General features: G+C 59.2%; 2 protein-coding genes and 1 long non-coding RNA gene across 3 annotated transcripts; 1 reads left to right on the top strand and 2 right to left on the bottom strand.

Annotated features, from left to right (window-relative positions):
* Positions 1-274: 274 nt before the first annotated feature.
* On the bottom strand, positions 275-4,128 carry LOC148055403 (uncharacterized). The gene is made up of 2 exons (XR_015705486.1): positions 2,291-4,128; positions 275-686 (listed from the first exon to the last, which is right to left on the bottom strand). It is a non-coding gene; the product is annotated as an uncharacterized LOC148055403 (long non-coding RNA).
* A 1,737-nt stretch (positions 4,129-5,865) lies between these two features.
* UBXN11 (UBX domain protein 11) lies at positions 5,866-17,264 on the top strand. Its single transcript, XM_087761286.1, has 12 exons — positions 5,866-5,923; positions 6,057-6,157; positions 6,939-6,993; positions 8,049-8,125; positions 8,627-8,741; positions 10,143-10,360; positions 10,696-10,773; positions 12,188-12,308; positions 13,460-13,563; positions 13,803-13,870; positions 14,636-14,782; positions 15,577-17,264. Exons 1-12 carry the CDS (start codon positions 5,866-5,868, stop codon positions 15,740-15,742), a joined length of 1,308 nt encoding a protein of 435 aa, XP_087617412.1. The 3' UTR covers positions 15,743-17,264.
* A 131-nt stretch (positions 17,265-17,395) lies between these two features.
* On the bottom strand, positions 17,396-19,353 carry SH3BGRL3 (SH3 domain binding glutamate rich protein like 3). Its single transcript, XM_087760966.1, has 3 exons — positions 19,196-19,353; positions 18,673-18,840; positions 17,396-18,302 (listed from the first exon to the last, which is right to left on the bottom strand). The coding sequence occupies exons 1-3, from the start codon at positions 19,241-19,243 to the stop codon at positions 18,237-18,239; spliced, it is 282 nt and encodes a 93-aa protein (XP_087617092.1). The 5' UTR covers positions 19,244-19,353; the 3' UTR covers positions 17,396-18,236.
* Positions 19,354-20,303: the final 950 nt, after the last annotated feature.

Raw genomic sequence — 20,303 nt, 5'->3', positions numbered from 1 at the left:
ATAGCAGGGAGCTTGGCAGCGTCGGATTGGTGGGAAGCACAAGCCCCTGCGATGGGATTGGCCAGGACTCAGCCGTGGGGTTGAGGGCGGTGCTGTTGGGGACCGCCCGGCCGGTGGGGGGCGCTGTTTGCGCGTGTCGGCACTAGGCCCCGGTCCCGGCCCCGAGGCCCCGCCCCGGGCCTATGCCCGGGGCCGGGCCTCGGGGCCGGGACCGGGGCCGCCGGTGCTTCTCGGTCCCACGGACCCCCCCCAGTTACGAACCGCGGAGACGATCCAGTTGCCTCTACTTTATTTCTCAGAGCCTCACAGCAGGCCTGCTCCCGAGCCGGCCTAAGGGCCTTGCATCAAGCCGGGACAGCTGTAGGGTTTCGAGGCCGGAGGGCGAGGGGAGCACGGAGCAGAGGGAGGCAGGGATGGGAGCGATGGCCGGTCCTCCGTGCTGCGAGGGTCTGAGGAGATGCCGGTGCAGGGGACACCATCCCGGGGGTGCCTTTTTAGGGAGGCCGGGCTGCAACGTGGCTGCCTCCGGGTCAGCGCAGCCACAGGAAGAAAGCGGCGGCCAGGCCCAGGGCGAGGGAGAGGAGGGGTGGGCTGCTGCAGGGCGGGCTCAGGCTGCTGGCAGGGGGGCCCGTAGTGGTGGGGTGGGTGCTGGTGACACTCTCCGTCTCTACCAGCTGGGCAAGGGGCTGGAAAAGAAAATGAGAGAGTCAGGCCTGGCTCTGAAGCGGAGCAGACAGCAGCGAGGGGTGGGAATCCCCCCTGAGAGCCCTCGCCCGGCTGCCCCGGCGGCAGAACGAGCCGGGGACACCCCGCCGCCCACACTGCCCCTTCCCAGGGGGAACACACAGCCTCCTCTCCCCTGGCAGGTTCTCCTTCGCTCCACAGACAGAAATCACCGTTGGCTTTGAGGTTTTCCCAACGCAGGGAGCGAAGCGAGCTCTCCCTCGCATCGTCGCCCTGTCGCTAGAAATTGGGGTGGGGCGAAGGAGAAGCCGGGGGGGGGTCCCTGCCCCTCAGAGCACTGTGAGGAAGCGGCTGGGGACGTGGTGGCCCACGGGCCCTGCAGCGGAGGGTGTGGGGTGCGGGAGCAGAGCTGGGAAACACGCGAGGGGAAGGAGGAGGGACCCCCGTCCCCCCGGGCTGTCGCAAGCAGGGACGTTGCAGTTGGTGTGTGAACTGCAACGCAGCTGGGATGGTGATTTCAGGGCGGTTTCCTTCCGTCTCTAAAAATCGGCACCTTCCACATTAAGGTGTCTGCATGAATGCCTCCTGCGCTGGCTGTGCAGGACCACTGTTGCTGGGGTTTTGGTCCTTTCCTGGGACTCCTGGTGTAAGCGGCTGTGCGTTATGCCTGTGAGCGGGGACAGCAGCGACAAGCGCTGCCCTGGTCTGTTGGAAAAGGGACTCCATTTCCCTCTGTGAACCAGCCCCCACGCTGGTTCGCACCGCTCCTCGGCTCCCTCCGGAGCCAGGACAGGGCCAGGGGCACGGGGCACAGCTCTGCCCCCTCACAGGCACTCTTGGGCTATGAGGGGTTTCGGCTGGTTTGCCCAGCCACAGAGCGGGACTCCTGCAACACAAATGCCCCTCGTGGAGCCAGCAGCAGGTTGCAGATGCGCGGAGTTTGTGAGCGAAACAACGATAGACAAATCTGGCCCTGTTACCAACATGCTGTAGGAAAAAAATCATCCCGAGAGCTGCTCCGAACAGCGTCGCCCTCCCAGAAAGTGCCGGCACGTTCATCCCTCCCAGGCAACGGTTCCCCCAGGAGAGAGCCGACACCCACCCGCGCGGCACTCGAACCAAGCCCCTGTGGAGCCTCCCGGCAGGAAGGAAAACAACCTCCAGCGGGGAGAGGTGAAGGGAAACCACACGGCCATGCACCCACCCAGCGTCCTTGCAGCCCCACGGCCGTGCCTGGGTCCCCAGTGTCCCCACAGCCGTACTCGGTGTCCCCACACCGGGCACGGGCTGAGGCTAGGGCTGGGGCTTGTATGCAAAGGAGAGGCTGCAAGATGGGGTGGAGAGCTAAGTGCGAAGGTTACAGATATGCACGATGCTCTTAAGTAAAAAAAATGCTTTAAAAAAAGCCATGTATGGAAGTATTTACACCTTACAGACCACAGCGCCAAGCTCCTGGTAAGACAGCCAGGGTTAAAGTCAAAGAGAAAGTCAAATGCTCAGGTTTCCAGCTGAAGTTCAGCAGAAATTCTCCCAGCAGTTGAACCCTACAGCCCCTCGACAGCCGTCGCACCCTTCGCGGGGCCCCAGGCCGTGGGGTGTCTCTTACCATGCAGAGGAGAAGCAGGGTGAGCAGGAGGCGCAGGTGGGCACGCTGGAGGGGCTGCATGGTCGGGGCTCCGCTCCGGGTGCGCTGTGACACTTCCTCATCTGCTCGCAGCGATTGCAGTCAGAGGCTTTAAGCACAGCGGCGGCCCTGTCTCACCAATCACACCTTCCTTCCCCGCACCGGCCCCGCCGCCCCAAAGGGCCGCTGAAACCCAGGGCAATTTGGGGAAGTCGCATCCGCTGCCGATGCCACGAGGGAGAAGGTGCAAGAGGTGGCGTGGGGGATCTCCAGGCGGGAACAACGCCGCACAGCCCTTTTGGCCTCACTTCTCCAGAGCCATCGATCTGCATCGCCCGGCACAAGAGCAGCTCCTGTTCCCCAGCATGGCCGCACAGCCAGCTCCGAGCGGGACGTCGTAGCTGCCGTCCCCAGCAAAGGCAGCAAGCCCCTCGCCCTGCCTTTTCCCACATCACAAAATACCGCCTGCAGCATGAACCCCCCCAGGCCGAGCTCTCCTTCTCCCCGGGGGCTCCCTGTCCTGCGCCCCACACCCATGATGGATGAGCAGCGGTTAGGGGGTTAAACCCCCCGGTTCCCTGCGAGGGTTTGCAAATCACGGCCAACGTTTCAACAAGGGCTCTGCATTGCACCGTGTAACAAACCTTCCCTGCAACTCGGGGCAGAAGCTGGGCCCCCGCCATCCCTCTGAATTTCAGTTACAAGCCTGGGATAGTCCGATCCAGGTAACGGATCAGGGAAACGCTTCCTTCCAGCCCCCCGACACCCGTCTCCTCGCAGCAGATCTCTGAGCTCCCTCACCCGCTCAACTGCAGCAGCAGGAAACAAAAGGGATCTGCTTATTTTAAGACGGTTTGAGATGAGTAAAGCTACCAAAACGCGACGAGCGCATACACCTGTTGTCTGGTTTTGTGTTGGCGAAGCGCATCACAGCGCAGTGAGCCCGCCGCCAGCCTCCGCCCAGAGCCGAGGGCTCCTCTGCAGCGAAGCTTCACCAAATTTAGTTAATTTTTGCACTTCACAGAAGCGTCAAAATGAAAGTGTCTTGGGGATGGACAACATCCAATAAAAGGTGCTAGAAATCAGCCTGTCCTGCTCCTCTCCAACCGGCGAGGCCGCGCCCCGCGGAGAGCAGAGCAGCACGGCGGCGGGCGGGCCGGGGGCCGCGCGGGGAAGGCGCTCTGGGCGCGGTGCGCAGCCACGGCGGGGGCAAGCGCTGGGTTGAGTTCAGAGCATCAGCGAGGCAAAACCAGAGCGCGGCAGCGCCGGGGTGAGGGAAAGCATCGCTAGAACACAGAGGCAGAAGAGGCAGGGGAGGAAAAGGGAGCAGCCGTACGGCCTGCGACGCCTCGGCTCCGGCTGTGCCGCAGACCGTGCCCGCCAGCTGAAGCTACGGGCGCGCAGAGGGGGCTGAGGAAAGGGAGCGTGGCTGCCTGTGGTGTCCAGCCTCAGCACCGGGAAACGCCTGGAGCCCTCGGAAGCGAAGAGAGGTCACCAAAGCACCGTTTTGCAGGCAGGCGTGCAGGCAGAGGGCGGGCAGGGAGCGGTTCAGGCCTGCCTGCAGCCCAGGTCAAGCGACAAGCGGCGGGGGCTTCCCCCGGCTCGTCCCTGCTCCAGACGCGGGTCCGGGGAGCAGCCGGTAGCGGAGGCCGGGCCCGGGGGGCCGGAGCACCCCCAGCGCAGGCCCGGGTGGCCTCGGGGCAGCCCGGCAGGGCCGCGCCGGGGCCCGGCGGCACCAGGGGAGCAGCAGGGACGACGGCGGATCCCGTAGGGGCCCTCGCAGCCGGGGTCCCCCCGCCGCCCTCCCGCCATGGCCGGGGTCCCCCGGGGCGGGGGGCGTCGCAGCGGTGCATGCTGGGAGGTGTAGTCCGGAGGGGGCGCTGCCTCGCCCTCCACGTGACCGGGACTGAGCCAATCGCAGCGGCACCGCGTCGCCGTGGCAACCGCCGGTAAACAAGATGGCGGCGGCGCACTGAGGCGGGGTGAGTGCTGCCCCGGCGGCGGGGAGCCCCCAGGCACCCCAGGGCCCCCCAGCACAGCCCGGGGTGTCCCCAGCGCCGCCACCCACGCCGGGCCCCCCCCAGGACCCCCCGGGCGGTACCCGCCCCCCCCCCCCCCCCGTTACTTTGAGCCCCTTTTTGCCAACGATCCCTCAAAGAGCTGATCGCCGCCGGCCTTCTGGGGACCCGCAGGGCTGCACCCGACGCTGAGAGGCTCAGAAACACCAGCTGGAATAAAACTCCCCAAATTTCCTATCCGCTGCCTCCTGGCCGGCACAGTCCCCGGCAGGTACGGGGGTACGGGTCAGTCACGGCTCGCACAGGGCCGTGCCGCCGCTGCCTTCCCTCACTTTCAAGCGGAGAAGAGTTGCTTTCTGCAGCTGCGATGGCACGGCGAGCGTCGGCTCTTTCACCCGCTCCCGCCTGCGGCAGCGGGCACCGCTCCACCTCCCTCCCCCGGGTTTCGGCCCCTCTGCTCCCACAGATTGCAGCTCCAGGGTTTGAGCTGTCGCTACGAGCTGTGGGCGTGCGGACGCCCGCGCTGCCCAGAAAGCAAGGACGTATGGACTGGGAAGACGGGCTGATGAGAAAAACGCACAGTTTGGGCTTTTTTGGACAGCCTTTTCAATTACATTTTAAAAAAATGTGCCCATCAAGCAAATCCTCCCAAAGTTAGTGAACCTATGCTTTATTTTTACATATTATCCCCTCTTATTTTTAGTAAAAGGGCAGAGCTGTCCAAGTTCATTGCCTCCACCGGTAAGGCTTTTCTTACCATCCCACATGTTTTGCAATGATTGTAGCTCACTCTCTCCTACGCGTGTCCAAAATCAGATAAGTACAAAAGGTTTCCACATCCTCAGCAAGCCCTAGAGCACACTTTAGAGCCTCATCTGTTTTTACAGTTCCATTTTAGGTCACATCCTTCCTACTAGATCTTAGAGTAATAACTCCCTTTCCATTCGCAGTGAAGTCTGCTGCTTCTGTTAATCCCAGGGTGTTGTGCTTTTTGTTAAAATAGCTCAATATTGCCACTTTCTGCCTCGCTGTGCAGCGCAGGATGCTCTGCACTCGTGTTGTGGTCTCTTTCTTTCTCCCCATTTTGTGTTCTCTCTTCCCAGCTGCTGAGACTGCACCTTCCCCTGGGTCCTGGCTCGTAACGAGCGCCCACATACGCTCATTAGTCTGAGAGTGCTTACGGGATCGAACGGACTGGGCCACCCTGCTTTCTCCTGCCCTCTCTTTCCCTCAGCACAACCCCAGTATTTCTTCACCTGCTTTTGCAGAAGCCGTATCCAAAACATTGACCCGTTTTCTTTCTTTCATGCTCTTCGTGCCTCTTCGCAGAAGATGACAGCCTGTCTCCTAGGACCAAGGATCCAGTGCAAGGCAGTCTCCCCTCCTGCTCAAGGGGGACAACACTGAAAAAGAACATGCAGGGTAAAGTCCCTCAGTGACTGGGGGGTTCTGGGCCGCCATCGTTTCTCAGGGACCGTCTGGTGGACTCCATACCTCAGGCCAGGGCTAACTCCTGTGGTCCCCCCTCGCACGCGCAGCATGCTGTCGGTGACACAGCTGTCTCCCTACGAGTCGGGAGCCAAGGGGTTTCCACCCAGTACCCCCAGAAGGTACCCGTGCCCTGCCTGCTGGGGCAGAACAGGAATTCTTGTCTGGGGTCCTCTGTGGCGCAGAGGAGCCTCCGGAACCGATCGCCATTTTGGCGAGGTAACACGTATTTGTGCTTTCAGACGTAGCTCACACTGATGCGGAGCTCATGTCCTCCATGATGCAACAAATCACTCTGTTGGAACAAAAAATAGAGAAACAAGCACAAGAAATCCAACTGAAGGTAAAAATCCTGCCCCTTACTGAACCTGTTCTGGGCCCTGTTTTGGTGCTTGAAGGCACGGTAGCATTTCACCGGCTCTGACCTAGCTCGCGCTAAAACAAGTTGATCTGTGGCCTGCTCTGTTAATGGCACAAACAAGCCTTTGCAAAGCAGCAGAGCAACTGCCTCGGTTCTTGGGGTGGGAGAGCAGACAGCCCCGGCTGTGACTTCAAGTAAAGACTCTCCGCGCCCTTCCATGATCTCATTAGCTGCTTGGCTTCAGACCTTTTTTCTCTTCCTTTTGCTTTCTGAATCAGTAGCTGCTCAAACAGCAGAGTCATCCCGGAGCAGACCTCTTTGCATTACTGCAGCTTAGAATAAATGCCCTTTTTTTTTTTTTTTTTTTTTTTTTTTTTGAAAGAGGTGGCTGCAGAGATGCTGGTTTTGTTTCTAGATCAGCCACTTACTGCAGGTCGGAGCACGAGCTGTGCCTGAGCAGGAAGCACAGGGGGACGAGTCCGTCTGTCTGCTGACAGCTCTCGTGCAGGCGGAGGAGGGGGAGACAGGCCAGCGCGTTCCTCACTTATTCTTGGAGCAGTTTATTTATATCCCACCCCTCCTTTGAGTCTAATTAAGGTATTTGTGAGGTGACGCAGCCTTTCGGGCCCTTATTTTGCCTGTCTCTGAGCGGGGTGAGGGTATGTACACCACTGACTCACCCAGGACTGATTGTGCAAACTGTGCCTCGAGGTCCTGAAGGCCAAGGAACTAAATGAGGTCATTATTTGTTCTGGTCCTGAAGGATAGGAGGATTGCTGAACTTGAAGAAAAGACGAAGGCTCTTCAGAAAGGAGAAGGTAAAAATTGTGCTACCCTTGGCACCTCGCTCCTACCTGTGGGAGAGCTACAGAGCTCCTGGTGCTGCAACAGAGCAGGCTTGGCGACCGCCTCTCCGAGCCACCCTTGCCTTAAAAGCCCAAGAGCCTCTTCGGCGAGCGGCATCCGTGATGCACACGTGGCACCGTTTGCCAAAACAGATCCGCACTTTATACTCGCATCTGTCACTCGGCTTTTCTGGTGCAGCGCAAAACGTTATTTCCTGACCTATTTTCTAAGGGTTACTAAGTTTCCACAAGCATAGACCAGCCGCACAGATACCTCGAGATGGTCAGAAAAAAGGACCGGTAAGTACTGCAGAGTTCAACAGGCTGAAAAACCAGGGCTACTCGCAGCTAAGCGAAACCAAAAATGGACTTAGAGTCTCGAACAGTGTTACAGCTCCAGGCTCGCTTGTCCCATAAGGCAGCCTAACTCTGCCCTGAGCCCGGCTTTGAGCGAGTCACTGAAGGTCTCCCCCTTCACTCAGTTCCTTGGAATTCAGCAGCTCTCCAGCCGAGCCCAGACACGTTTCCTACCATGGCTGAACTACCTTGTTAGCACAAAGCTGTGGTAAGTTCCCCGTTTCCTGAGCAGAGAACAAGAATAAGCCTGTCAAGCCACAAACATGTTTTGTACCTCATCGTGCATTGTTCTAGCCATTCAGCCTACGTTTCTGGATCCAGCTTTACTGGGCACCTGCTCATTTTTTTAATAGGTCCCTTAAGACTGAGTAAGCCAAGCAATTCACATTGTATAATGGCAAACAGCACTGCTCACATCAGCTTCCCGCAGCATAAAACTTCACCAGCATCGTTCACAGCTATCTTTTAGTCTGTCAGCAGCTCTGTCGAACTGCTGCAGGTTGGATTGCCAGGGACCAGCAGGCAGAGCTCACGTTCAGCTCCTGTCTCGTATGGGCTTGAGTTCCCTTACGGCACAGGCAGGTACTGCGGGGCATGGGCGCTGCGTGAAGCCGGTTATCTATAGCTCCTCTTTAAGGCTGTACACAGTAAACCCGAGTCTTCCCTTTCAGATGCTCCTGACTCATCCACAGCAGAGGAACTGGAAATTCGGTGCCTTCAGCTGCAGACGCAGGTCTGGGAGATGGAGGTGAGAGACCTGCTTCGCTTGCCCTAAGCCATCTGCACCTTTGGTTTGAGATCGTCGCAGTCCCAGGCTGCTCGGTCTTCTTCAAGCTGCTACTTTGATCACCACAATTCTTCACCTCAGCCCTCTAAAAAGAACAAACAGGTTGGATGTGAGCTACAGGGCAGGAGGAGGGTTTTTTTTAACACATAAGCATCTGTGCCTCCTGCAAGCCTCTTCCTTTTGATTTCTAGGACTGTAGAAATATTCTTTGCAGCTACTACAGTCTTGGGAGTTTGCTGTGTCACTACAGATACTTTAATTCTCCCTTTTGCCTACTACTAGTAGAGCTGCTGCTGCTGCTCCCCTGCCAGGGACTTTGTCTGCCAGGGCCGAAGAGCCCCAAATCAAACCTCTTTCACCTCCCCGCTGCTTCTCACGGTCACAGCTGACCACTCTCCGGCTTCCATTTCGAGTTTTCTGAAGCTCTAGTCGACAACGCTGACTTGTACTTTCCTCTTACAGCGGTTTCTAAATGACTATGGCCTGATCTGGGTTGGAGAGAGACATGAACAGCCGGAAGATTTAGAATCGCTCAAGGATGAAGAAGAGCTGCCAGCAAGGAGCCTCTGGAAGCCAGGTAAAGCAGCAGCGCCCTTTGCTGAAGCAGCCGTCCTGGCTCCTGCTGCATGCTTGGAGAAGGCGTGATACTCCCCAGAGCAGATAAGCATCACAGGCCCACAATCTGGGTCTCCGGAATTTGTGATCCTGTGCTGAGGTCTCCACGTCGGCCCATCTCAGGGACAGAGACGCAGAGCAATTTAACAGGAGCTAAGCCAGGCAGAACACCAGTACTTCATACACCTGTATTTCACAAGCCCCGTCCGGGGCAGAGGAGGGAACCCGATGGCTCAGCCATTGGAAGGACCCCTGGCAGCAGCTGCTTCCTGAGGAGTTCACATACCCGGAGCGTTTGAAGCGCGATTGCTCTAACACCACTGACGTAAAATGGGTGGAAAACGGAATCAGATGCTTTGCGTATATAGTAGCTGTAGTAACTTACCCATATTGTCTGGCTCCATCAGAGTATTGTTTGCCTTTCCTCCCAACCACCATGTGAGTGGTTTAATTGAGACCTGACTGTGCTGTATGGGGGCCAAGCATATTTGGCAATGGATTCTTAGGAAGCGGTAACAGAGAAAAAAAGACTACTACTTGGGCTGTACAGCCAACGCCGCTTCCTAACCACCACGCAATATCAGCCAAGTAATCCTTCCCTCCCTTAGATCCAGGAGGGGAGAAGGTGGGGGAAACAGTAGAAATAAGTTTCATTGTTTTCAGCTCACTTGCCCTTTTTAAGGGGTATTTCCCCCCCCCCTCCTTTATCGAATTGTAGAAAAGCAGAACAGAAAACAGCAAAGGCTTTGCCTCTGCCTACACCTCTTCTTTCATTTCCTCTTCTGATTTCATTCTTCTGTCCCATCACAACTTTTACTGTTTCACCCTCCACCCTCCTCAAGCACCCAGATAAACGCCCTCAGCCACGTCCCACCGAGAGCGAGCAATCTGCCGCGGCAGGCGCGGGCAGCCCGCTGCGCTTACACCGGCAGAGCCTGCCCTGATCCATTTATCCAATCGAGTTAACCCAACTCGTTAAGTTCCTCGCCCTGCGCGTTTTACAGCACCGCGTTAAGGGACAACACAACGCTTCTGGAATTGCAAGCAAAGACGACGAGCTGAGCGTGGTCTGCAACGAGCTGGCTGCATCGGGAGCTGGCTCGGGCGCGACGCTGCCTGCGGCAGGGCGGGTTCCCTGCTGCCCTGCCCTTGTGGCTTCGCGCACACCCCTGCGAACCTGGCAGCGCTGCACCGCAGCGGCGGCCTTGCACCACGCTTGGCAAAAGTGTGAAAGGCAAAGCATGGAGCGGCAGCACAGACAGCCCAAAAATGTTCGGACTCGAACGCACCTCAAATTCACACAGAGGTGAAAGCTGCTCTGCTGGCATCCCCTTCCCCCGTAACTCTGATCCCTCTGCCACAGGTGAAGCACGTGTCTCCAAACACCAGATTGATTTTGATTTAATCTTGGAAAACGTGAAGGATTTGAACGTGCTGGCCGGAGAAGGAGTTTCTCAAATCGAGCACACGCCTGGGGGTGCTCGGCTGAGGCAGCCAGAACCCCTCCCTCTTACGCTGTACCGAAACGGGATCGTCATGTTCAACGGACCCTTTCGGCCCTACGAGGACCCATCAGCGCAGGTATGGAGAGGTCTGAGGAGGAATTAGAGCCACCCTTCCGTCATTCACTGAGCCTCGGGAAAGGGCACGTGTAGGACTAGGGCTTGTGAGCTCATCCCAGCCCTAGAAAGGAGCAGCTACCGAGACCTCCAGCTTCTCACCTGCCTTCTCCTGGTGCCCGTAAGAGCTGGCATGTCTTCGTGTAGGACTTTTGAGAGATGGAGATTCCGGGTCTTTGAGGCAGACTTTGCTGCACGGCAATACCACCACAAATAGGAGCAGCCCAGAAAGAACATACCAGTCATGGGAGAAATGGGGAGGCTGAGGTATGACCACGAGCTCTCCTTCTGTTTCAGCAATGCCTGCAGGACATTGTGGATGGCTATTTCCCTTCAGAGTTGCAGATGCGCTACCCAGACGGCATCCCCTTGCAGGTGAGCAGTGCAAAACCCTAGTCAGCAGCTTTTTGGAAGAAATTGTTCCCTTGTTTCCCCAAGAAAATTGTTTGGGTTTCTTTCACCAATCTGCTGGATGCTTCCCACAGCAAATTAAGTTTGAGGTTTCTGAGCACAGCAAACACGCGGCTTAATTCTGCGCACGTGTGCCTCGGGAGGGGGTGGCCGGGAGCACACCTGCTGCAGCCGTTACAGGAAGCGCCGAGCGTTTCGGCGTTGGGACTGAATGGTTTCTCTGCCTCGGTGAGTCTTGGCTTGGAACGAGACTTCTAAGAGCACAACAGGCTTTGCGGAGGAGCAGTAGTACGTGCAGCATCTGAAGAGTGGGGTAACAAAAAGGAGAAAAAAAAACATTCTCAAATAGTTCCCCTGGAAAAGCTTTTAAAAACAGTTTGAACAAGTATCTCTCAAGGAGGATGTCGGGAGAGTTTATTTTGCCACAATTTAAACGGATTTGGCCACCTCAGGTTCTTTTGGGCCCCACTTTTTGATTTCTCAGAAATGGCAAAAAGCCAAGGCCACGTTTTCAGGCAGAAAGCAGGCAGAGAGCCTCAGAGGACTCTAATCTAGGTCTTCAAGTGCATCCGAAAGGGGAGCAGGCACCACGGAGGGGTGCACCTCCCCACGGCCACGCAGGGAGCGGGGCACGACTGCACGGGCTAGTGCGGGGTCAGGCCAGCCAGAGCGAGCGGGCGGCTGGGGAGTTCGAAAGTGGGATGGAAGAAGGATTGTGCAAGGCTCCTGGGGCTGTGGTCCCCTACAATCCGCGCGTAGCTGGCCACGTCTGGGTGCCACAGGGCAGTAATCTGGGGTAAAGAGAGACACAGAGTGCATCCCCCTGCGGCACGGACAGCCAGTGCAAGCGGAGCCAGGCAGAAAGCCTGCCCGTCTCCAGCCTTCCCCGCTGCCAGGGCCGCGGGGCGGCACGCTGCCTTCCACCGTTCGCTGGAGCCGTCTGCCCACCCCGCTGCAGCCTCGTGCTGCCAAAGCCCTCTCCCCAGCCCGCTGCTTTCACATCACTTTCCACCCGGAGAGCGCTTTCAAGCGTGGAAGCAGACGCAGAGGAAAGGCCAGGTCCAAGCACGTTTCTCAGAAGCTCACGGGAAGGAGCAGCCGCCCAGTGCCTGGTGTCTGATGAACCCTGCGGTCTGGGTGGGCCACCCCGGGGACCTGAGGGATCCGCCAAGATTTGCTTTGTTAGAGAGCCTATAGGAGCCAAAAATGCATTTTGTTGAGTTTGGACAGCCTGAGCAGCTTCCAAGGAAGCAGCTGTCTTGGTTTCATTTGGGGTTTACAACTCTCAATTATCGTTGCTGTGCTTTATTGCGCTCCGCTGTGAGAACGAGCTTGCGCAACAGTGATTTGCTTATGGCAGCCGGCCTTAACTTGACAGGTCACTGACAGAAGGGACGTGGTATTTCGGGAGAGACACCTTCCAGGGAGTTTTCCTGGCCGCGGCCAAGCGGTTGGCCATTCAAAATCAAGCGAGGTGCAGGAAACCACTGAGATCCCAGGTAAATTCTTAAACCTGCCTTAAAAATGCAGCTGGCTCCCAAAGAGGAGACTCGAAACCTTACCGGGGAAGTCCAGCTAGCAGGAGGTGAATGCGTAGGCTCTCAGAGAAGAAGGCAACACTGCTGGATCAAAGCCCTGCACTTGTAGCCCCAGTGTTGCTCCAGGAGCTGGGAGCCAGGCAGCACACGCGGTGTTCTCTCACCGTTAAATCCGCTGAAGGAATGAGACCTGACAAGCCATAAAAGACCAGAAAATCGGCGGGTTTCCAAAACCACATCTGCCCTGCACCTTTCTGAAAGGCCAGGCTCCTTCCAACCTCACCCTTATCAGCATCAAAGGATGCCGAGGAAACCAGGCAGCTCTGGGGGAGCGTCTTGCAAACCTCCGCTCTCCTGCAATCCCATTCCGTAAAGGTTCTTCAAGCCAGACCAATCTTAACCGCACCACATACGGGCCGATTCCTCTTCAGACTTTCATAAGAGAATATGGACACAGGCCACAGATTCCTCATTTTGCTTTGAGACTCTAGCAGTCTGCACAAGCAAGAGCTGTCAGGGCTGGAAAGCCAAATGCAGTCAGCCATATACACAGAAAACAGCGGGTTTGTGCACACATAACTAAACCTGAACATGTGCATCGCCCGTCAGCAACATCTTCCTATTTATATAAAACCGTACTGCTTGCTCATTCATCTCACGGCCATTCACAAACAGAAGCTGTGCTAAATGTTTCCTTTATCCAAGTAGTAAAAACCCCAATTGCCCAGGGGCACCACAGAAAAAGGAGTGGACACCTACAAACACACCCTCACAGGGGGAAAAACTTTCCAACTCTAAGAATTGTCAGCGTTGCAGTTTTTCCCGCTGACGGCAGGGCCAACCAGGTTCCTACCCGCTGCGCGTCCCAGCCGCGCGCCGAACGGGCTGCACGGCTGCTCGCTGCTGCTGGTGACAATCAGACGTTTGGTGGGCCAGAAAGTGGGACAAGCTTCAACGGGGAGACCGAGAGCCAGGCTCAGCCTCGCTGGGGGAGCTTAGAGCTCTCCCTGTCGGCTGTTGCGTGCTCTCATTTCACCAAATCGGCCTGTTCTGGGTGAAAATCCTTTGTCAGGAAGGTCACCCATGGCCACATCTCCCCTCTGCTCCGGCAGGTCCCGAAGTCTCCTTGGGGCAGTTGCTCAGTAAGCTTTCCGAGCCCTTGAACCACGGAGGAGAGGCGCTCGGTGCCCGCGGCTCAGCCAGAGCAGCACAGCAGGTACGAGCGGAGCCCCCAGACACCCACAGGACGAGGCCGGCAGCAATTCCCTGGGCTCAGCGCCCTGTGCAGCACCGGCACCCCCTCCTCAGGCCTCTCGGCTCCGCATAACCGCCCGCTCCCAGCGAGGCTCTGCCGGAGCACCCGCGGCACCGTGGCACCTGCTCCAGGGCCTCGCTGGCACCGGTTGCTCCCCGCGCGGAGCAGGCAGCGGTGACGCTCCCCTGGTTTGGTTTCAGGGCCCTGGTGGGGTGCGGAGCAGCAAAGGGATCCTCGTGGAGACGCCCAGGCTGTCTGCCCTGGAGAGGTACAGGCACGTCCCCCAGAGCCCTGCCCCGTCAGGCTCTTGTCGTCCTCCCATTTCCTCACTGCGGGTTTATTCCAGGGGTTTCAGCTGAGTAAAATGGACTTCCCCTTTCATATCTTAGAAATAATTGTGAAAAAAGGCCAAGGCTGGCCTTTTGGGAAGACCACTGAATTGTTCATGCTAAACCTGCCATCTTTTACATCTGTAACAAAAACTTCTGTTGTTCAAAATGCTCCTTATTGCTGTGAAATACTTTTCCCAACAGCAAGCCAAGGCCTAGGAGTTTGAAACCACCTAAGCAGCTGTTTGCGGTCACATTAAATGGGAGAATCCCTCCAGGAAGCCGATGCCCAAGTGGGAGGTCACGCTAACAGCGCTTTTCCACTCACAGGCTTCTGGCAAGACAAGACCCAAATAGCTAATGAAAAAAACCCCCAAGCAGATTATTTTTAATCAAAGAAGTAGGGCGAGGTACTCACCAGACAGCCCTGATCTAAAATGAAAAAGCTAAAAAAGGTCAGCAACCCTCTTCCCAAGGCACCTTTAAGCAGGCAAAGCAAAGCAGCAGCGCGGTCCGTGGGTCGGCCCGCTCGCCCGCAGTCAGACGGGGGCCTCCTTCACCTCAAGGACGTTCCCAAACGTGACACTCCTCTCCCCCGTTCGGATCGCCCCGGGAGCCCAGGGGCTCTGCCCGCTGACTACAGCGCAGCCCCTGCGGCCGGCAGAGCCCTCGCTCCTCCGCTGACGAGGTTTCCCAACCTCCAGGGGGAAGACGGCCAAAGAGGCTGAAGCTTCTGCCCCCGACGTCTGCACTCTCCGCATCAAATCTGAGAGCGGGGAGCAGACGTACGTGGTCAAGATGCTGTTCACGGAGACCATAGGGGACCTGCGCCAACACCTTGCCCACGCCAGGTAGGCCGGGGATTCCTTCCCTCCTCGCTCCCCAGCCGGCTCCGTCAGGCCCCAGGGAAGGTTTCTCGGCTCCGCTCGAGCCCTGGAGCTGTGCGTCAAACAGATCAGCCTGAGCCTCCGCTGCTTCGCCCCCACTGCCGGAGATCCTCTCTGGGCAGCACCGCCAGGCTCACGCTTAGCTCGGTGTTTCATACCCACCTTTGCCAAAAAGCTGACACAGCAGCAGAGAGAAGCCTCTTTTGTGCTCCCAAAATTTGCCATCTGACCCAGGTCCATCGCTGCCTTTGCCTCCTTCCAGCTGCTCAGCAGCGCTCGCCTGACTATTGCCACCGTTCCCAAGGCGCTGGTGCAGCTGGAAGCTGAGCTGCAGCCTTCGGCTTGGCTGATGGATCCGCTGCTGGGCGAACACCACCCTTTGCTCAGCCAGCTCTATATCCCACCGCGTTTAGTGCTGCCGAAGGGCTCGCACGTCCCTTTGGGGACAGCCCCAGACGGCTGAGGGGACCCCTTTGCTCTCCCTACTCCTGGGGCAGCCGTAGCTCACAGCCCACGATGAGCTCGCTGCTGTTGGGACGTGAGATCCTCCTTCCCCACTGCAGCTGTGCGGCCTGGAACGGCCGCTCCGTGCCTGGCTCTTTGCAGTTCGGGCGGGAAGCCCTTTTTTCGGCTCAGCCTGCGCTTGCGAAACAGCCTCTCCCTCCGCTCTTACGTAGCGGCAGCTGGATCGGCCAGAGCATCCCAGCAAAACCTTGGGGGATCCTGCGCGTAGGAAAGACTGTGCTGTTCTGTCCTAGGGGTGGAGACTCCGACGCGTATGAGATCATCAGTACCTTTCCCCAGAGGGTGTACGCGGACAACTCCAGGAGCCTGCAGGAATGTGGCCTGATCCCCAGTGCCTCCTTGCTGCTGCGGAGAAGAGACCCCTCCCAACAAGGGGGGACGGGGCTGCAAACAACTTAACAGCCCCGAGCAAGAGCCGCTCGCCCCCAGCGCTGCGGGAGGCAGGAGCTGCCTTGCACCCTCAGCTGCGTTATAACCTCCCCTGGCTGGAAAGAGAGGAGACGGGCGTCTTTCTTGATTTTGGTTCATTGCGCCGTTACCTGGGACGGAGAGAAGAGCTCGGAGGCAGCGCTTTGGCCTCTCCCTTCGGCAGAGGGTGCCAGGCCCAGTCCTGCTGCCTCGCAGGCGGATGCTTTTCCCCGGGACAGGTGGGCTCCTAACACAGGGGCGATTCTGTCGGCTCAGACCGCGGCCTGGTTTCTCCCCTCTGCCGGAGGTTACGGAGGCTGATCCCTGCCCAGGGAAGGCCGCCAGCTTTACACTGGTACCGGGCAGTGGCTTAGCTGGGCTCAGGGATTCTCCATAGCAGCAGGACAGACAAACAGCCAGAGTCAATTTGCTTTCCACACACAGCTGCTCCCCGGAGATTTCAACCGCGCTTACACCACGAGAGAACCAGGCTCGGTTACATGGTCCCTGGTGAAGCTAAAGCAAAAGGCCTTGAGCCGTTGCAGTGCTGGGACTGAGCCAGACCCGTCCCCGCCAGGAGATCCCGCTGCTGGGTTTCCTGTACGTGAACAACTCCTTCCCTTGGCCAGCCCCCAGCTCCAGCGGGGCGCAGGCTCGCAGCCACGCCGGGCCCGCAGCGAGCTGCCAGCCTCCCTCCCTCCCTCCCTCCCTCCCTCCAGCCGCTGGATGCTGCAACAGGACACTGTGTCATTGGAGAGGAGCATAGTCCCCTCGCTGCTTCCCTGCTGAACCCTGAGCAAAGCATCCTCCTCCCTCTCCCGCCGGCCGGGCTGCACGCTGCAGGCCCCTCTCCCCAGCAGATTCTTCCCGTTTCAGCTGTGACAAGCTCCCGCTTGATCCCAGCTGACGACACTCCCGCTCCCCCGAGGCAGCGCCTTCTGGCAGGTTCCCTTTTAGCAGGGGCCCCGCGCACGCTGCCGCCCAGCCCTCGTGAAAGGCTCCCAATAATTTAAGTTGCAGTTTCCGCTTCCGTTAAGACTTCAGAGGCGCGGTTGCTGTGGAAGGGGGCGGGATGCCCACAGCACGTCCCGGACCCCTCCAACCGGAGCTGGACCCTGCGCAACTCAAATAGAGGAAGCACCACTCATGCAAACCAGCCGCGTCCACGGGCTCCCCGGCACCAGTGACTCAGTCCCCACGGCTCCAAGTTACCGTCCTCCTTTTTCCACCTATAGCAGACACAGGAACGTACGGGGACCCTTCCTCCGGGGCAGCCTTCTCCACCGCCCCCGTCTCCCGGCTATTATAACCGGCCAGGCCCCCTTTGCGCCAGGGGTTTGCTTTTCGCTCACGTGTCCGGCTGAAGCCGTCCCTCCCCCGGGCTGCCGTTCTCGCCGCGCAGAGGAGAGGAATGCTCGAGAGGCACCTGCCGCTACCGCGCCGTAGGAGATTCAGACAAGTCCCGTGAGCCTCTGATTAGCAGCAGCACTCTAAGGCGTTAAGAGCTTTGTGCCAGGCTGCAGCAGCGAGTACAACTGACTCAGCTTCTCTGCGCTAGAAATGACTTAGAATCGTTAGGCAGGGTGATGTTTAACCTGTAGTCAAAATAAAACGAAATTTAAAAGAAAGCCACGAGTACCGACGTGAAAGGTACAGTAACATTTAATAGCATCTCGGAAGACAACACTGGTTATAAATTTGCTTTTTGGCAGGAAAACAAAACGCACTTGGTCCGGGTTGCAAAAAAGCCAACTCAAAAGAGGAAAGATAAGACAGCCGGAGCATCAGCTGTTCCGGAGCAGCCCTGAGCCGTTAACGCTCAGGAGAGGGCCCTGGCACGGCGGCGCCGGCCCCGCTTCCAGGCCCATCCATCCCCTGGGCAGCCTGCCGAGCGACGCCGGCCTTCGCCCCCCGCCCCGGCCTCCTCCGCAGCGGCGGCTCAGACCCCAGCTTTGTGCAGTATATTTGCATTAAAACAAAACAAAGAAATCGACTTAGTTGCCATAATCTCTGCAGTTGAGATGAAGGAAAAAAAAAAAAGAGAAGGAAGTGAGGCAGCAGGATTTACAATTTTAACAGCAGCTGGGAGAAGTGGGAAGTAACGCGCAACCCTAAGCCCTCCCCTCCTGAAGCAGGAGCTCTCCCTGCAGAGGAGGGGGCTGATGGCCGGCCGCACTTCGCACAGCCCCAGAGGCTTTGCTGTGTACGGAGGCACTGGAAGCTGCGGTGCGAGCCAGGCCCAGCTTCGCTCAAAGGCCATGCGCAGCGAGCGTCAGACTTTCTTTGGATCCCTCTGAGATGATATCGGGGTTAGGCAGGAGGGAATCGTAGGCAGCTGCAATGAGTAGTTTTGGTCATGGGTTTCCCTACGCTGGGATACAGGTCGCGGTGCCAGGACAGCGCTGACAACCTGGAAGTGAAGGTGGTCGGAGATGAGGGTGCTCAGGAATGCAGGTAGAGTCCAGGACGGGAGGGGAGCCCGGGCTCAGGCCAGCTTCAGGAACTCCTGCAGGGTGTTTTGCTCCACCGCTTCCACAAAGAGCTCGTAATCCTGCAGGAAAAGCCACACGGTCGCTCACGAGGCAAGAGTGAGCTGCACGCTCCCGCCGCTCAGGCGGCGCGGGGTCCCTGAGCACGCGGCGCCGACTGGGTGACAGCACGGGTGGCAGTCCCGCGGAGGATGAGAGGGCACAGCCCCGCTGCCCGCCGCCACCCACAGCCCCCCTGCCCGAGTCCCACTTGTCACAAGCCACCGTGCTCCAAATGCCCGTCAACCCTGGCAGCGCCCTGTCCGTGCGCCTCACGAGAAACACTTTTTGAAAGGTGTTTTGATGCCGTTTGTAGCAGAAACAAGGGGACGGGATTATCGCCCGCCACCCAGCCCTGTGGTACCTATCCCCCGCGCGGAGCGCGAGCCTTACCCCGCAGTAGTGGTCTCCGTTGACGATCTGGGGTGGGATGGCTTTGGGGTTGCCTGCCTTCGCCCTCATCTCCTCCCGGAGAGCGTTGTCCTGGGAGATGTCCACCAGCTCGTACTTGATGTTCTTCCCATCGAGGATTCTGGTTACTTCGCTCTGTTGGGATTTGATCTGGAACCCGGGCGGGGAAAGGCAGGTTGCGGGGCGCTGGAGAGGAGCCCGGCGGGCGAGCACGCACCCCAGCGCGCCGGCCGTGCTCAGCGCAGCGCTCACGGAGCCACCGCTGCGCACCCGGCCGCAGGGCTCGGCCCCGGGGGGGACACCCAGCACGGGGGGGGGGACACGGACACGACACCCAGCACGGGGGGGGGACACGGACACGACACCCAGCACGGGGGGGGGGGACACGGACACGACACCCAGCACGGGGGGGGGGGGACGGGCTCAGGGGAAGAAGGGGACAGGGCACCGGGGGCGGAGGGGGCTTCGCAGCGCGCCGGGGAAGAGGGGCCCCGCCGCCGCTCACCTCCCGGGATCCGGTCACCGAGGTGCTGTAGACCTTGAGGGCGCTCATGCTGCGATCGCGGCCGCTCCCAGCGCTCGGCCCGGCGGAGGGAGGCGCGGAGGGAGGGAACGGGCGGCCCCGCCACCGCCCCGCATGTGACTGCGGGGACCAATGGGGCCGGCGGGACCGGGCATGCGGCCTCGGCGGGGCCCCGCCCCGGCCCCCGGGCCCCGCCCCGTCCGACCCCGCCCCGTCCGACCCCGCCCCCCCCGCACGGGCGGAGCCCAGCGGCTTTATTTTATACCCGGTTACAAACACGGGGGCGAGGCGAAGGCGGGTGTAAACGCACGGCGACCGAGGCGACGGGGGGAGACGCGGGGGGGGACGGGGAGAGGCCGCGGTCCTGCCGCCCTGCCCGCGGTTTCCCCGGCCGCAGAGCGGCGGGCGCGGGGACGGGATCCCCCGTCTGGGCCGGCCGGGCCCGGCTCCGGAGCGGGGGGCATCGCCCTTCCCCAGCGGCCGGGCCGGGGCCAGGGCCGGGCCCGGGCATCGGCCCGGGGGGGGGCTCGGCCACGAAGGCAGCGCTGCAGGGGCCGGGGGCGAACCTGTCCCCCCGCAGCTCCTGGGACCCGGCTCTGCGGCTCGCGCCCCGGGAGAAGGCGCCAAGCAGCACCCTGCTGCCCTGCGGGAGGGAGCAGCTTCCACGGCGGGTGCCGCTCCGCACCCCGGTGCCTAGAGAGCTCCCAACAGCCAGGACGAGAGACTTCAAGACAGAGCCTTGGCCCACATTTAGCTCGGTACCTGGCATCAGCGGCCTGGGAACAGAAACAGCCAGAAACGCAATACGCCAGATGCGGCAAGAGCAGGGCGGGCAGCTGGCTGCCGGCAGGCGCGCTGCCTCTCTCCCCGTGCCGTGCAGGGGCGGCTCGGGACAGCAAACTAACCGGCTTCTTGCCGCCATCACCCATGGTGGCCAAACGCTAAGAACAAAACAGATTTGGTCTTAAATTTTAACACAAAGGAATAACAAAAGCATTTCTTCTCAAACCTAGGGCTCGCAGCCCCAACATCAACCAAGAGCAACCAAACGGACCCAAGTTTCAGCCTTTTCCCCGCTGCCATATAACCG

This window comes from Nipponia nippon, unplaced genomic scaffold (assembly GCF_047370975.1).
Source record: "Nipponia nippon isolate SJK-2023a ecotype South Korea unplaced genomic scaffold, ASM4737097v1 scaffold_23, whole genome shotgun sequence".
NCBI lineage: Eukaryota > Metazoa > Chordata > Aves > Pelecaniformes > Threskiornithidae > Nipponia > Nipponia nippon.
The sequence above is the reverse complement of the archived record's forward strand: the minus strand, read 5'-3'. Positions and strand labels throughout refer to the sequence as shown.

Bases quoted from the DNA above. Each gene is read 5' to 3' on its own strand.
- SH3BGRL3 (XM_087760966.1), bottom strand. From the start codon at position 19,243: ATGAGCGCCCTCAAGGTCTACAGCACCTCGGTGACCGGATCCCGGGAG. The intron at 18,841-19,195 runs GTGAGCGGCGGC...CCCGGGTTCCAG, and splicing joins CGGTGACCGGATCCCGGGAG to ATCAAATCCCAACAGAGCGA. The intron at 18,303-18,672 runs GTAAGGCTCGCG...CTTTTCCTGCAG, and splicing joins ACGGAGACCACTACTGCGGG to GATTACGAGCTCTTTGTGGA.
- UBXN11 (XM_087761286.1), top strand. From the start codon at position 5,866: ATGCTGTCGGTGACACAGCTGTCTCCCTACGAGTCGGGAGCCAAGGGG. The intron at 6,158-6,938 runs GTAAAAATCCTG...CTGGTCCTGAAG, and splicing joins CACAAGAAATCCAACTGAAG to GATAGGAGGATTGCTGAACT. The intron at 8,742-10,142 runs GTAAAGCAGCAG...CCTCTGCCACAG, and splicing joins AAGGAGCCTCTGGAAGCCAG to GTGAAGCACGTGTCTCCAAA.